A 16,358-nucleotide genomic window follows, 5' to 3' on the forward strand; every position below is an offset into this window, starting at 1 on the left:
AAGTTCTAGATTTGTACAACTTCCTCTTTAAATGACTTTTGGATTTTCATATTTGGGATCATCCATGGTTTTTTGTTTCTTTCCTTCCCTGATTTATATGAGTAATTCTGTATTGAGTGAATTAATTTTATGTTTTCATTTTGCTGCTTTTGTTTACTTATATCTGTATGTACACATAAGTTTGAATGTTCTATATTTTAAGGTCCTGAAGGGTTAGAATAATTTTCATAGGATTCTTTGTTTAGAGTCCTAACGGATAAAGATATGAAAATATATGATGACACAGGTGGGCCTATGGGGAAGGGGCAAGTTCTTAGCATACATAAGGCAGTTTTTTAGATTGTCAGCCCTTAGCAAGGTGTGACAATTTGACATTTGCTTAGCTACCTGTGAGAAGAGCATGAGTTTGGAAACAGAAGATCAGGGTTTAAATTCCAGTTTACTAATTCAGTACGATTTTGCCCTTAACTTGGTTAGTTTCATGTCTTACTACTTTTCCCCACACTTCCTGTGCTCCAGCCAGGCCTGACTTGTCACCTCTCCTTGATCATGCTAGGTTGTTTTCTAAGTCTATAGCATTCTTTCCTCCATTATTCTCCTCATCCTTCAAGATTCAGTTCCAATGCATCCTCTTTTATAAAATAATCCTTAACTTTTCCCCATTCCTCTTGTAACCTGTAAATGTTCAATATGTGCAAGGTGCTTGAGATATATTATTTTATTCTCACAACTACTCTGCAATATAGGTTTTATTATCCCAGTGTTATACTTTTAAAAACTGAGCCTTAGTGAAGTTAAGTAGGATTTGAAACTAGGTAATTTGGTTTCAGAGTGGTGGCTCTTAACAATTATGTTATAAATTATTGCTTGTGTGCTCACACACATGGGCGTGTGCATGCACTCATGCTATGAAAGAAAAGTTGAGAGTGCTATGAGAGGGAAGAGAGAAACCTGATTTAAATCTAGAAAGGAAGGCCTTTCTAAGGAAGTGGTGTTTGAACTGAACCCTGAAGGATAAGTAGGAGTCGCAAGACAAAGGGATGTAGAAGAAAGTGTTTATACAGAAGAAATAGCTTGTGTAAGGGCTGTAAGGTGAGAGAGAGCTTGGCACATTGGAGAAACTAATAATGAGCAAGGTAGTAAGAATAGTGTGAGAGTGGTAGGAAGCTGGTTAGATACAAGGAAGCAGAATATGGGGGACCTTTGTGGGCCTTGATAAGGAGTTTACATTTATCCTAAGTTCACTGGGAGGCTGGTGAAGGATTTTAATCAGGGGACTTACATGATTGGATTTGCGTTTTTAACAATGTATTAGTTTGTAGGGTATGGAATGGATGGAAGGTGGCCAGAGAAAAAGTGTATAAAACCAGTTAAGAATATTGCTATAGTTCAGGTGAGAGATGATGGTGACTTGGACTACTGTGGTAGCAATACAGAGAAATAGATGGATTTAAGATAAAATTTAAAGGGGGAATCAAAGGACCTGATATTCATTTTCTCTCTGTCCCTTGCTTTTTTCCTTTAAAAGTTAACTCTGGTTGTAGTGTAAAGAACAAATATGAGAGGGGAGAGATTAGGAGCAGGGAGACCAGTTAGCTCCTTCCTGAGAGACCAAAGACTAGGTAAAGATTATGAGGACCTGAATTGGGACAGTAGCACTAAAAATTAAAAATGGACAAGAAGGAATGGATTTGAGAGAGATTTCTGAGTACAAACAACCCTGAGGATCGACTGGGTGGCGAGAGAAGAGAAAGAGTGGGATCTGAGGAATGGTGAGGAGCTGAAAATGACTGAAGTTTCTGGGCCTGAGGGGAGTGTGATGCCATTACTGATTTAGGGAACAGAGGAGGAGGAGAAGGAGCAAGTTTTGGGAAGGAGGATGATGGACATTCAGTTTGGGACATACTGATTGTTAGGAAGACCTGACTTTAAGGAGATTTGTAGGCTATTTGTATAGCAAGTGCTGAAGGCAGATGTTATTCATTCGTTCATTGATTTAGGACAGAAGTCCTCCATTCATTCAACAGATATTTATTGAGTGCCTTCTATGTGCCAGGTACTATTCTAGATGTTGAACAAAACAAAACAAACAAAAATCCCTGCCTTCATGTTCTAGCAGGAGAGATAGTTAATAAGCAATAAACATGTTAACTAAAGTAAATTATAAAGTATATTATAAGGTGTTAAGTGCTATGGAAAACAGTAGGGAGAATGATGAAGCGGGTGGTGACTTTTAATTAGTTCATTAGGGTAGGCCTTATTAAGAATGTGACATTTGAGCAAATACCTAAAGCTGATGAGGAATTGTCTGCGTAGATATATTGGGGAAAGACTCTTCTAGGCAGTGGGAATTGTTAATGGAAAGGCCTTAGAGTAGGAGCAGACTTAGTATGTTCTAGGGCCAGTGTGACTGGAGCAGAATGAGCAAAGGGAGTCAAACAAATGGTGAATGTAATGGTTTAGAAGTAAAATCATAAGTAAAACCAAGCATTATTCAAAGTGTTTTTAACTCCTTTTATCTTCCTAACAACCCTGTGAGGTAGGCACTGTCATTGTCCCCTGCATTTTCACAGATAAGGAGATTAAAGCACATTTATTGTGTACTTTATTTCTATTATTATTACATTATAATATATAATGAAATAATTATACAACTCACCATAATGCAGAATCTACTGTTGGCATAGATCTGACAGGAGGCGGAGCTCAGGTGGAGAAAAGGCCAGAAAAATAGGCCAGGTTTCATAGAAAGCCTCGAATATCAGGCAAAGGAGCCTAAGTTTTATTCCATTCGCAGTGAAAAGCCATTAAATATTTTGATTATGGGCCGGGAGCAGTGGCTCACTCCTGTAATCCTAGGACTTTGGGAGGCTGAGGCAGGAGGATTGCTTGAGGCCAGGAGTTCGAGACCAGCTTGAGCAAGAGTGACATCCTGTCTCTACAAAAAATAGAAAAACTAGCTGGGCATGGTAGCATGGCTACTTGGAAGGCTGAGGCAGGAGGATTGCTTGAGCCCAGGAGTTTGAGGTTGCAGTGATCTATGATGACACCACTGCACTCTAGCCCAGGTGACAGAGTAAGACCCAGTCTCAAAAAAAGAAAAAAAAGATTTTGATTATGGAACTGAAATGATTACAACTGTGCTTTAGAAAGATTAATCTCGTGGGATTCTTTAGAGTGGATTGGAGATAGGACAGTAGGTGATAGGAATTGAATTAAGGTAGTGGCACATGGAATAGAACAGAAAGTGTGAAAAACTATGCAATACCTATGTATTGAATAATTTAACTTGAGACAGCAACAGAAAAATCCATTATGACAAATCCGTTATTTAGGATTATCTCCTCAGTAGAGTAGTGATTCTTAAATTGGGGGGAAATATATTAAATAGTTCCCTTTGATAAGCTGATGACAGTTTACTAGAGTTTTTCTAGTAAACTCTTTTACTAGAGGAATGCACAAAATCATAACTTTGTATATAAGTTCAATGGTTTAGGATACCCTAGCGCTGTGGTCTCTGACCCCCAGGCCGCAGACCAGTACTGGTCTTTGGCCTGTTAGGAACTAGGAACTGGGCCGCACAGCAGGAGGTGAGTGGCATCAGGTGAGAGAGCTGGGTGAGGGAGTGAAGCTTCATTTATATTTACAGCCGCTTCTCATTGCTCAAATCACTGCCTGAGCTCCACCTCCTGTCAGATCAGTGACGACATTAGATTCTGCATTATGGTGAGTTGTATAATTATTTCATTATATATTATAATGTAATAATAATAGAAATAAAGTACATAATAAATGTAATGTGCTTGAATCGTTCCGAAACCATCCTCTCCTCCCCCCACCATCTATGGACAAATTATCTTCCATGAAATGGGTCCCTGGTGCCAAAAAGGTTGGGGACCTCTGCCCTAAAGCACATCTAGGCTAAGAACCTCTTTGGATCTCAGAGTTAGGAGACCTGGGCTTGAGTCCTGCTGGGCCGTGGTACAAACTAGCTGTGACTTTAGGCAAGTCATTTTAGTTCTTTAGGCTTTGTTTCCTTTATCTGTAATAGGAAGTTTTAGTTTTAGGTTAACTAGATCTCTGAGAGCTCTTTTAGATCAAAGAGAGCTAAACTCATTTACTAGTGGAACTTATTTAGGAAATAGACAATAAATAAGTAAATAAAGAAATTTGATATTTTAGATTGAAGTGTTAGGAAGAAAATTAAAGCATGATAAGGAAAAGAAGAATGATTGCGTGTGCATGAATATATGCTTGCTAGTTTTGATAGATGGTTAGTGTGATCTTTCTGTGTCTTTCGCCAATTTTCCTATACTCTGCACAATTCACTTTTTGCTTTGTCTCCTGACAGGAAAGAATTGGGATGTGAGTGCTGCTCTCAGTGATTTTGAACAGCTACGTCAAGTCCATGCTGGGAACCTACCACCATCCTTTAGTGAAGGGAGTGGTGGCTCCAGGACCCCTGAGAAAGGGTTTTCTGATAGAGAGTCAACTCGCCCTCCCCGACCCATCCTACAGCGGCAGGATGACATCATTCAAGGTACTGGAGTAACTGGGGCAGGTTTCTGTATATGGAGTAGGAAGGGAGGGGACTGCTAAATGGAGTCAGAAAGTCCTAGTGATCCTTTGGAGATGATTCCATTGCTTCCCCTTATCCCCAAGCCAAACCCAGACTGAGGCAGCCTCAATCTGTCCAGGTGCTGGAGCTCCTAAGTGTCTCTCTGTATCTTGAGTATTATACTGTATAAAAGCTTTCTTCAGATACTGTGAAAGAAATAGAGAAAGGAGGACAACAATCTATTTGTTGAGATAAGGTACACATGCATGTAGAATTAAAAGGGTCACTACCATCTCCCTATTTGGAGGGTAATTTGTTAATATTTGCCAGTATTTATAAAAATTAAAATGCATATATACTCTTTGACTCAGCAATTTCACATCTAGAATTTATAATATATGTGTATATATGTGTGTATACATATATATGTCCTTTAAATAAATATATACATATATAAACACATGTATGCAATATACAAGGATATTCACTGCAGCATTATTTTACAGTAATTAAAGCTTGAAAACTTTTAATGTCCATTAGTAAAAGAGTGGTTAAACAAATTGTAATCATCCATATTATGGAATACTCTGCAGTCCTTAGTAAGAATTAATGCAATATATGTAGTATGCTCTTGTTTGTGTTTTAAAAGATGATTTTAAAAGCTACATGTGCTTTTATGTGTATAAAAATTTTTAGAAGCATAGGGTTGCCTCTGGGGAAGAGATCAGGAATTTGAATGAGAGGAAGACTTCTTTGTAAATACATTTTATACCGTTTGATAATATTTTGATTTTTTACCATGGTATGTGGTATTTTTTATATACCTAAAAAATATTTTAAGATAACATCACTATAAAATAACTTTAGGTAATTCTTGATATGTTTTGTACATCATCTCTGGCAAATACTGGACTAAGAATGGCTACCCAACATGCTTTTGAACTCTTGTTCCCTTCTGATAATCATTAAATCATTATATAACTAAGGTCATGCAAATGAATTATAGTACTACACTGAGCAAATCACAATGGAATATCTGCTGAGGAATTACAAGTGCCACGTATTCAAAACAAATGATTTGGGGCAATGTCTACATTACTGTTTTCCTCTGTAACATGTTAAGAATTGACTGTCTATAAATTTCTGATAAATATGGGTATTAAGAAAAGTTGTAGTAAATAATTTAAATAAATGTTATTGATATAGGAAGAAAGTTTCTAAATATGTGTAAGATTTGTCATTAATATTCTTTTCTGTAATGGAAATCCATTCTGTATTCTCCAAGATCCTGAGAATTACCAGAGAGAACGATTTGACTAAATCTAGCCTAGTGAAACCCCATTTCTCTTACTCCTTCTTCCTCCCACCAAACAATGACCAAGTTGCTAAATGAATGGGTCCCTGTCATGTTGTGAAATGGAAGTGGAAGAAGACAGAGGAAGAGGAGGTCAGGCAAATTCCAAACAGGGGTAGACAGAGGAATATGTTACTTTGTGCTAATGTGAGTGCCTGCCAGAAATTCCGCTTTCTGTGTTTTCTCCCATTGTATTTGGCTTGAAAAAAGGGGTCATGAAATTCAGTAGCCAGTTAGACTCCGTTTTTCCCTGACTGTAAACTCTTTCGAGAGGTAACAATCACCCCATCAGTGGAAAGTTCTCTGAGTGTATGGGCTGTGTATGTTCTAAGGTGACTCCATTTCTCATTGCAGAAAAACGCCTGTCTAGGGGCATCTCCCACGCCAGCTCCAGCATTGTTTCCCTGGCCCGGTCCCATGTCTCCTCCAATGGTGGGGGTGGGGGGAGCAGTGAGCACCCCCTGGAAATGCCCATCTGTGCCTTCCAGCTTCCAGATCTCACTGTGTACAATGAAGACTTCCGCAACTTCATAGAGAGAGACCTCATTGAGCAGTCCATGCTGGTTGCCTTGGAACAGGCAGGTGAGTGAGTGTTTCCTCTCCTGTGCTCTTCCCTCTATGCTATCCCTATAGGCAGCCATATGGAAGGGCTGGGCCTGATCAGTAGCTTCCAGTCTAAGTGTGTGATCTGATTACCATCAAAGTCAGGAGTCAGATAAACATGTACTGAGCTAGGTGCTTTTTGAATTTAGAGAAAGGATACAGATTAGACACTTTACTCTGGATATTTCCTGTTTGAAGGAAGGGAAAACATATACATGTGAAAGGCCTAGGAATCAATACCTAAAAATACATGAAAAAAAATACAACAAATTATAATTGGCTCTGGAATGCCTCTGTGAACAGAAAGGACCAGTGCTGTAGATAATACACAGTACTGATTAATCTGAAAGTCACATTTATTTATATGAACCTGGCTGAACACAGTGGCTCACACCTATAATCCTAGCATTCTGGGAGGCTGAGGCAGGAGGACTGCTTGAGCCCAGGAGTTTGAGGTTGCAGTGAGCTATGATGACACCACTGCACTCTAGCCAGAGTGACAGAGTGGGACTCTGTCTCAAAAAAAAAAAAAAAAAAAAAAAAAATTAAATATAAAAAATTTTTAAAAATTTTATGAGCCTTCCCCCCAAATTTATTTACCTTACAGTTGTGTTTGTCTTAAGTTATTGTTAAAATTAGTTAATATGATAGGGTGATGACGCAGCTGGGAGTTCTGGGAAATCTAGTCAGGTATTAATATATTCCATGGGAGGAAGACTGGAGGTGGGAGATGCAGCATGGAAAGGAAGCTTTTATTTTTCATTTTATAACCTATACTAACAATATACATATAATTTTTTTTAAAGCTAACAAGTTATCTAGGCTGGTGAGATTTATAAGCAAGTTTTTCTTTCTGTAAATTTCACATTAGTGCAAGAAAACTTGTAAGCATCATGCATAAAATATTTTCCTCATGTAAATAATGGGTTGGCAATTGTGGGATGACTATACAGAATTGAGACTCATTTTCTTGGGGGCTTTTTGTACCTTGTTTTATTGCTCTTGTCTTTAAAGTCACATCACACACATGCTAGACATACTCATATGCAGGTGGTACTTGCAGAACACTTTAAATACATGCTTTGAGTTGTTTTTTGTATTACTGATGATGGATTTATGCTGAGCTTTTTTGCTACAGTAAAAAATACTGGTCTCTTGATCAGAGGGAAGGAATCAGAGCCAGATCAAGTAGCCAACACATTTCAACTTATGACCTTGGTCTCATCATTTAACCCAGGGTTTCTTGACCTTGGCACTATTGACATCTTGGGCCAGAAAATTCTTTGTTATGCAAGCTGCCTTGTGCTTTACATTATGTTTAGCAGCATCCCTGGCCTCTACGCACTAGATGCCAGTAGCATTCCCCACCAGTTTTGATATGCAAGCGTATCTTCAGACCTTGGCAGATGTCCCCTGGGGACAAAATTGTACCCATTTAAGACCCACTGATCTAACCAATCATGCTCACCAGATTCTGCCTGACTAGATATAAGTGAAAAAGATGTAAAGAGTAATAGAGTGATGGTTTTATGCTGGTAGGCTTCCTAGGGGAGGCTAACTTGCAGTCTGTTTTAGAAATAGGGAATTGGGAAAGGCTTCATGGATAATTTGCTCCTTTTCCTCCACTGTCATGTTTTTGCAGGGCGTTTGAACTGGTGGGTGAGTGTTGACCCCACATGTCAGAGGCTGCTTCCTTTGGCAACTACTGGAGATGGGAACTGCCTCCTGCATGCAGCCTCTCTTGGTGAGTCTTGAAAGCAGTCCTTCATTCTCCTCTAGAAAGGAAGCAATTGAGTCAGATCTCATATACATGACTTGATCTAGCCAACCTTGATCTTAGGTGGAATCGATGGTTCAGAGCACGGTGGTATGTGTGTTTTGTGTGTGTTGGCACAGGAGGAGATGGGAGCAAGCCTTACCCTGGGTTTTCAGTCTTGTTTGGAGATATGAGGAGAGCACAGAGATTAGCTTGGGCTTTGCTCTGAGAGCTCACCTCTAGGAGTAATGAGCAACAGTTAAGCAAGAGATATATAGCTGTGTGTGTGTGTGTGTGTGTGTGTGTGTGTGTGTAATTCTACTTAGCATTTGTTCTTTTGGTGTATAAAAAAGATTTTCAGCAGTCCTTTGTGATACTTACTTACTTTACATTGTTAAGCCTGTTTATAACTCCATATATTATTTGCCCTTAGCTTTTAAAGAAAAGTCCTCATTTTTCAATCACCCCTCAAGCTTTGTTGCTGATTTGTGTGTGCCATGCCAGTCATACCTGTTGCTACGCTGTATTTTAGTTTGTTAGACTTGCTTCAGGAGTAAAAGCTTCCTGTCAGGAGTTTGTGGGATGTGGTATATCCCCGACTTTCAAGTTCTCTAAGTCTTTGAACCTCCAGAGTAGGAACATCTTTTCTTTCTTGATTATATACTTCTTCCCTAAATCACAGGTTTATTAGAACCTGGGCTTTAGCCTGATTTCCTTCCTGCTAGGGTCTGTGTATCATAATTGGTAAGTGGAATTGAGTCAAAGTAAGGTGTCTTATGGTCATGCTTTCTTGCCACAGGGATGTGGGGGTTCCACGATCGGGACTTGATGCTGCGGAAAGCTTTGTATGCACTGATGGAGAAGGGAGTCGAGAAGGAAGCACTGAAAAGGCGCTGGAGATGGCAGCAAACACAGCAGAATAAAGAGGTGGGAGAGCTTGGGTGGGAGCACCTTGTTTCCCAAAGTCACCCAGTGCCTACCAGTAGGAAATATCTCCAGGTATTTAGGTCAGTGTTACTCCCTTTTTAATCCTGAAAATTGTATAAAATGCAGATAACATCATAGGGTAAATGCCTTCTGATAGTCATGAGAACTGGTGTGGGGAAGCTGAACTCTATAGAGGAAGTATCTAACATTGTGCATTTACACCTGATAAGTACTCAGTAGCCTTTAGTGGCAGTCTTTTGCAAAATTAGATATAACAATTCCATAGGATTTTTGTATTGTTTTGTGTTTTTGCTTGCAATAAGGCTAGACCAATTTTTAAGGACATATGTTTTCAACCCTTATAGAAATGGACATATATACCATTTGTTTTTCATATGCTTAGTTTTGGTTTATTTAAAATTTTAGAAAGCATCTGTGTTATACTGAGTTTGAATGGTACTTCTCAGGGATTTGGCAAATGTTATGGCTGTTTTTATGTAAGAAAATAACAATGGATTGTTTGTATTTTCTATCTCCATAATAGGAGTTGGACACATTATGTTTTGAAAAAAAAAAAAAAAATTATTGGAACATAGTCCTGCCCATTTCATGTATGTTTACATATGTTAACTGCTTTCCTCCTACTACAGCAGGATTGTAATATATAGCCTGGCCTACAAAGCCTAAAAGTATTTACTATCTGGTCTTTCACAGAGAAGTTTACCTGTAGCTTCCCTTTCCTCTGGTTCTCTCTCTGTCTTCTGTGTTTGTATTTTCTGCTGTTCGTGTATATCTGTTTTTTGCCACGTTTATGGCTGTTTCTAGTATTGAATGTAGGAATATCTCTTTGAAGCTTTCCTTTTTCTTCCATCTTCTTTTTTTCTCATTTTATTACTCTATCCTAACTGGCAAAAATATAGAAGTAAGAGATTTATTTATTTTAGTTATTTAGAATTTTATGTCCTGATGATTTAAAATATGTAAGTAAAATATGTTACATTTCTTTCTCAAAAACAAAGAATCCAATTGTTGAAAGTAGGATACTAAGATCACTATCCTGTCCTTGATCTGCCAATCTGCCTCAGAAGATTTCCTGAGGGAATAAAGTCGCAGGGGCAAAGCCACATAAATGACATTCTTTATTACCACCAAAAGTTGGGCGAGACCTTGTGGAAAGCTTCTTTTGCCTGAGCTAGAGCCAACCTAGAATTTAGTACCCGAAGCAAATCAGTAGTCGGCTTTGCCTTCTTTGCTGTTGAGTTCAGATCATACCTGAACCTTAGGTTGGACCACTGCAGAGACAAGAAAAGACCAAACCAGAGCATGCTAGCTATTAAGTAGAAATGATAGCAATGGTGGTTCATGCCTGTAATCCCAGCTACTCAGGAGGCTGAAGCAGGAGGATTGCTTTAAGCCAGGAGTTCAAAAACAGTCTGGGTAACATAGTGAGACCCTGTCTCAAAAAAGAAAGAAAGAAACAAAAAGAAATGATAGTAACAGAGAACAGGTGTGCCTAATTCCAGTTATTAAAGTTATTATAGTTGTTATTTTAAAGATGGGGTTATATTGTGATATTATTTGACCAGGAAACCCAGAAATACCCAAGTTCTGTCTTTGGTCGGTCATCCTTTCCTCTCAAACTCCCCAGTGGAAATACATAAATAGAGAATAGCAGCTAGTGAAGGAGCAATTGTTTTATTCCTTTTGCTCAGCACAATATAAGTTCCATACTGAAAATGTAGCCCACCTAATTGTCTTAGCTTAGACCATTCATACCATTATACTCCACCTTGGGAGTGATAGCTCCCTGGGACCCAATACCAAACTAAGTTAGTTTTGATTTTCCAGACTTCCTTGTTTTGTGTTGAAATTGTTGGTAAAGCTCAGTAAGAACATTTTCTTAAAGTGTTAACACTAGAAGTGTACACCACCTAGTGGCTGTGTGTATTAAAACAGGAAGCAAAAGTAGGTGAGAGGAAGAGAGAGACAGATCCTCTTGGATGTATATATCCAAGTGACCAGAGCACCCCATATATAACCTGTGTGTTGTTCTCTTTATTTTTAATCGAAATAAAATTTGTGATAGCATTTTACAAATTGGAAATAGCTTTGCATTTTCTTATTATTTTTTTTTTTTTTTGAGACAGAGTCTCACTCTGTTGCCCAGGCTAGAGTGAGTGCCGTGGCGTTAGCCTAGCTCACAGCAACCTCAAACTCCTGAGCTCAAGCGATCCTCCTGTCTCAGCCTCCCGAGTAGCTGGGACTACAGGCATGCACCACCATGCCCGGCTAATTTTTTTTCTATATATATTTTTAGCTGTCCATATAATTTCTTTCTATTTTTAGTAGAGATGGGGTCTCGCTCTTGCTCAGGCTGGTCTCGAACTTCTGAGCTCAAACGATCCGCCCACCTCGGCCTCCCAGAGTGCTAGGATTACAGGCGTGAGCCACCGCGCCCGGCCGCATTTTCTTATTATTAAAGTAAAATGTGCTCACAATAGTTCTTTAATTCCTATTAAATTTGTTCCTGATGCCCCTCATGTTTCCAGTGTGAATTATTTTACTTTGTCAGTGTGCATTTAAAAGTGTGAACTTATTTTAATACTAATGCCAGCCAAATAAAATTAATAAGGTAAACTTGTCTCCCAAATCATCATATACATTCTAAAACCAATATATTTTAAAATTGCTTGTACCATTGCACGCTCTCTTTTGATAAAAATTATAGTTTTACTTAGCACATATTTATTGATTACTGATCATATAATAGGCATGGGGCAAATTGCATACAACATGATCCTGGCCCTTAAGAGTAGTAGGAGGAGATGGACATGTAAATACAAAATTGCAACAAAGTATAACATGTACGACTTCTGTGATGGAAGTCTGTATAACAGTTGGGGAGAGAGGGCACAAAGGAAGGAGTAGTTGATCTACCAGGGAGATTTAGGAAAGACTGCATAGAGGAGTGTTACCTGAGTTCTGTCCTGTAAGTTAAGAAGTTGTTCACCAGGTGGATAGAGCACGGCTGCTCCAGGCAGAAAAAACAACTTAGACAAAAGCTCAGAGATATAAAACAACATGGTACATCTCAGGAACTAGAGCAAATTCAGTGAGAAATGAGACTAGAGAAGTGGTTAGGGGCCAGGAAGTGGGCTTCATATGTAACAAATAAGGAATTTAAATTATATCTAATAGATGGTGAAGATTTTAAAAAGAAGTTGTATCAGGAAGCAAACATTATCAGATTTTAATTTGAGAAAACATTTTCAAGTAGCATTGTAGACAATGGATCAGAAGAATACAAGACTGGAAGTAGTAAAACCAGTTAAGGGTGCATTGTAGTAGTTCATGCTTAGTAATTGTTGACTGAAGGGATGCAGGTGTGGGGCGAGTGAAAGAGAGGAGATAACTCCTTGGTTTCTAGCTTGGGTAATAGTTGGTACTATTCACTAAGGTATCAATATAGGAAGAAGAGTGGGTTTGGGAAGAAACAGGAGTTCTGTTTTGACTATTTAGAGTTTGAGATAGCCATAGTCAGATGGAAGTCTTCAGTAGGCAGCTGGATATATGAATATAGAAATTAAGAGGAAATCTGGGCTGGACAGGGACATTTTAGAGTCATGAACATATAGATGATAGTGGATGCGATTATGGCATTAAAAGAGATCCCTGGGGGAACCGAGGCTAAAATCATTGCCACAACACCAATATTTTGGGGGTAGACAGATTTCAGAGAAATAGGAGAAAGTAGTGTTAATGGAAGATAAAGGAGAAAGTTTAAAGAGGAAAACAAGCCACATCAAAGTGAAGAAAGATGAGAACCAGAGACTCCACTGAATTGGGCAATTAGAAGGTAACTGTCTTTTGCCAGAGTCAGTTAGGCAAAGTGGTATATGGGGTGTTGGTGATAGAGGGTAGAGGGCAGAAACAGAAGCCAGATTGCAATGGGTCAAGAAAGAATGGAAGATGAAGTGTGAGAAAGATCACAAACTATTCTTTTACAGATCTCGACTATGAAAGAGAGAAGAGATTTAACTTTGTGGTACAATTGTAAACCAAGTGCTAAGAGAATAGAGAGTGGGGTAATAGTGAATAAGTTGGAATGGATATTGCCTCTTAGAATCTAGTCTCTAATTGCTTGATGTCCCCTGTCTGTCTTTCACACAGTCAGGGCTGGTATACACAGAGGAAGAATGGCAGAAGGAATGGAATGAACTGATAAAGCTTGCCTCAAGTGAACCCCGAATGCATCTAGGTACCAATGGAACCAACTGTGGTGGGTAAGTATGACTAAGTGGGGGAGCAGGAAATAATCGTTATGGAGTTCTCACTGGGCTACCGCAGCCCAGTGTCTAGAGAGCTCTGGGCTAAAAGAATGTTAGAAGGAAAGAGAGGAGCTATGGCAAGGGCACAAAAGTGTGTAACAGCATGGTATGTTCTAGGAACTACAGGTAGTATTGCTGGAATATAGAGTATGTGGTACTAAATCAGAGATGAGCTTGGGTAGTCCATTTTTTATGTGCCATGCTAAGGTGTGTCTTCTGCCATGCTAAGGAATTAAAATTGTGTCCCATCCAGACTTTGGGAAACTGTAGGACAAATGACCCAGTATTTTCAAAAAATAAATTGCAAGGAAAATAAAAAGGAACAGGGAACCGACAGGTTTAAAGACACTTAAGAGACATATGAACGAATTGGAATGTGTGGACATTATAAGACAATTAGGGAACAATGTCTAAATGATTATTGTTTAATTTTTTTAAGTGTGAAATTAATGGTATTTTTGTTTAAAAAAGCAGTCCTTTATTTTTAGAGACAGAAACTGAAATATATATGGATGAAATGATATGATGTCCCAAGATTTACTGCAAAATAATCTGATAGGATGGGGGTGAAGGGCGATAGGGAAATAGATTGAGGTATAGGTGAAATGAGATATTGACCATGTGTTTATAATTGTTGAAGCTGAGTGATGGATACATTGGAGTTTAGTATAATATTCTTTCTAGTATTGAATGTTTAAAATTCTGAAATTTTCCATTATAAAAAGTTAAAAATTATAACCTATCCAAACTTTGTTGTGCATAAGAATAATCTGGGAGAATTATTTCGAATGCATTTTTCTGGCAGGCACAGTGGCCATGCCTGTAATCCCAGCACTTTGGGAGGACAAGGTGGGAGGATCACTTGAGGCCAGGAGTTCAAGACCAGCCTGGGCAATATAGCAAGACCCTATCTCTACAAAAATGAAAAAATTGTCTGGGTGTGGCAGCGCAGGCCTGTAGTCCTAGCTACTCGGGAGGCTGAGGTGGGAGAATTGCCTGAGCTCAGGAGTTTGAGATTACAGTGAGCTATGATCAAATTACTGCACTCCAGCCTTGGTGACAGATACCCTGTCTCTTGGGGGAAAAAAAAAACAAAAAAAAACATGCAGATTTCTGGACCTTTACCCCAAGAAAGTCCAATTGAATTGGACTGAGATAAGGCCCATAAATCCACATTTGTAACAAGCACACAATATTGAATAACATTAGAGGCTGTGAGGCCACTGAATTTTGAGTACGTGAGTAACAGGAACAAATTTGTCACACTGCACTTGCACACACTGACATCAAGCGGATGATGAAGTGGAGAGGAGTGAGACAAGAGGCAGTTGTAGTAATTAGGAAAGAGGGCCATGGATGTGAACCAGGTGGTGGATTGAAGATAGGCCAGAGGAGACACATAAACATGTGGGAGATGGAATTGGTCAAGCCAGGTGATTAATTGAAGATGAGAGATAAAGCACAGTAAATATTTCACAATTTCTGATTAGGCTTATGGGTAGATGGTGAGGCTGTTCTTTAAGTAAAGGAACATAGGAAGAGAAATTTTGGAGTTTTTTGGTAAGATACGATGAGTATGATGGATGGGTGGTTGTGTATAGAGTAAGCAGGATGAGGCTATGCAGTTGTGTATTGAGCTACTAGATACAGAGAGTTGGGAGAGATTGTTGAGTAGAATGAATATTGAGAGTTAGGGATTATCTCCAGATACCTAACACCAGTTTAACCCCCAAGCCTTCAAATCTCTTTTCTTGGATTTCCCAATCTGTGAAACTGAAGTAAAAACAGCCATTAGTAGCATAAGGTAATCATATCAGTGATAGCCTTAATATTGGAAAACCAGGAAAGGTCAATCCTCTTTTTTCTTTCGGCAGAACTGGTCTTCAGGGATCTCTTGTTTTTTCCCCTCTCCCTTCCACTGCATCCTTTCATTCTCTCCCCTCCTGCCATTCTAGGGTGGAGAGTTCAGAGGAGCCTGTATATGAGAGCCTAGAAGAGTTCCACGTCTTTGTTCTTGCTCATGTGCTTAGGAGGCCCATAGTCGTTGTGGCAGACACCATGCTGAGGGACTCTGGAGGGGAAGGTGAGTCAGCCAGTCAATCCTCACTCCACCCCGAGAACCCCCTTTTCGCAGAGCCTTGGGCTAAGCATTGGGAGGAAGGCAGGAAAGGGGATTTATAGACAAAGTATAAATTAGAATAATGCAAAATTCTCAAGAGATTCAGTGTAAAGCAGTTGGGGTTAGTTGACAGGGCTTCTTAGAAAAGAATTATTAAATGAGATGGAGTGAAAGGAAGACTCAATTGGCAGAGTAGGGTAGAGGTCCCGTCTACTAGGCGAGGACATAGCCTTATTCATAATCTTTGTGGTTTCCCGCAGCATTTGCCCCTATTCCCTTTGGGGGAATCTATCTGCCTTTGGAGGTCCCAGCCAACCAGTGTCACCGCTCCCCTCTGGTGCTTGCCTATGATCAGGCCCACTTTTCTGCACTTGTGTCCATGGAGCAGAAGGAAAATGCCAAGGAACAAGGTGCTGAATGAAGTGTCTTTTGTCTGCATTATTTTTACTTGAAAAAATGGAATGAGAGCTAATGTAAGAGGAAAGAATTAAGTGACATGCAAGCCCAGACCATGTATGTTGATACTGTTTTACTAAAGTATAAGATATACCAGGGTTTTCATTAAAAAAAAAAAGGTTTGGGGAAAAAACATGGCCTATATTCCCTGTTGTGGAGTAAAGGACTTAGGTATGAAAGTCATTCGACCTAAGTGATTCTTTGCAGCATTTGTCTTAATGATGACTCTGAATTCCCTGAATACACATTAATTGGCA

At 39.2% G+C, this 16,358-nt stretch overlaps 1 protein-coding gene across 3 annotated transcripts in view; it reads left to right on the plus strand.

Annotated features, from left to right (window-relative positions):
• The window catches only part of OTUD7B (OTU deubiquitinase 7B), a 55,314-nt gene that overhangs the window by 30,672 nt on the left and 8,284 nt on the right, over positions 1 to 16,358 (plus strand). For all 3 annotated transcript variants that reach the window (XM_069480695.1, XM_069480694.1, XM_069480696.1), the window contains 7 exons: positions 4,352 to 4,540; positions 6,267 to 6,494; positions 8,158 to 8,259; positions 9,071 to 9,198; positions 13,369 to 13,481; positions 15,482 to 15,609; positions 15,906 to 16,055. In XM_069480695.1, the coding sequence (XP_069336796.1) occupies positions 4,352 to 4,540; positions 6,267 to 6,494; positions 8,158 to 8,259; positions 9,071 to 9,198; positions 13,369 to 13,481; positions 15,482 to 15,609; positions 15,906 to 16,055 (1,038 nt within the window). The remainder of the gene's footprint in view (positions 1 to 4,351; positions 4,541 to 6,266; positions 6,495 to 8,157; positions 8,260 to 9,070; positions 9,199 to 13,368; positions 13,482 to 15,481; positions 15,610 to 15,905; positions 16,056 to 16,358) is intronic.

Source organism: Eulemur rufifrons, chromosome 8 (assembly GCF_041146395.1).
Source record: "Eulemur rufifrons isolate Redbay chromosome 8, OSU_ERuf_1, whole genome shotgun sequence".
Classification (NCBI taxonomy): Eukaryota; Metazoa; Chordata; class Mammalia; order Primates; family Lemuridae; genus Eulemur; species Eulemur rufifrons.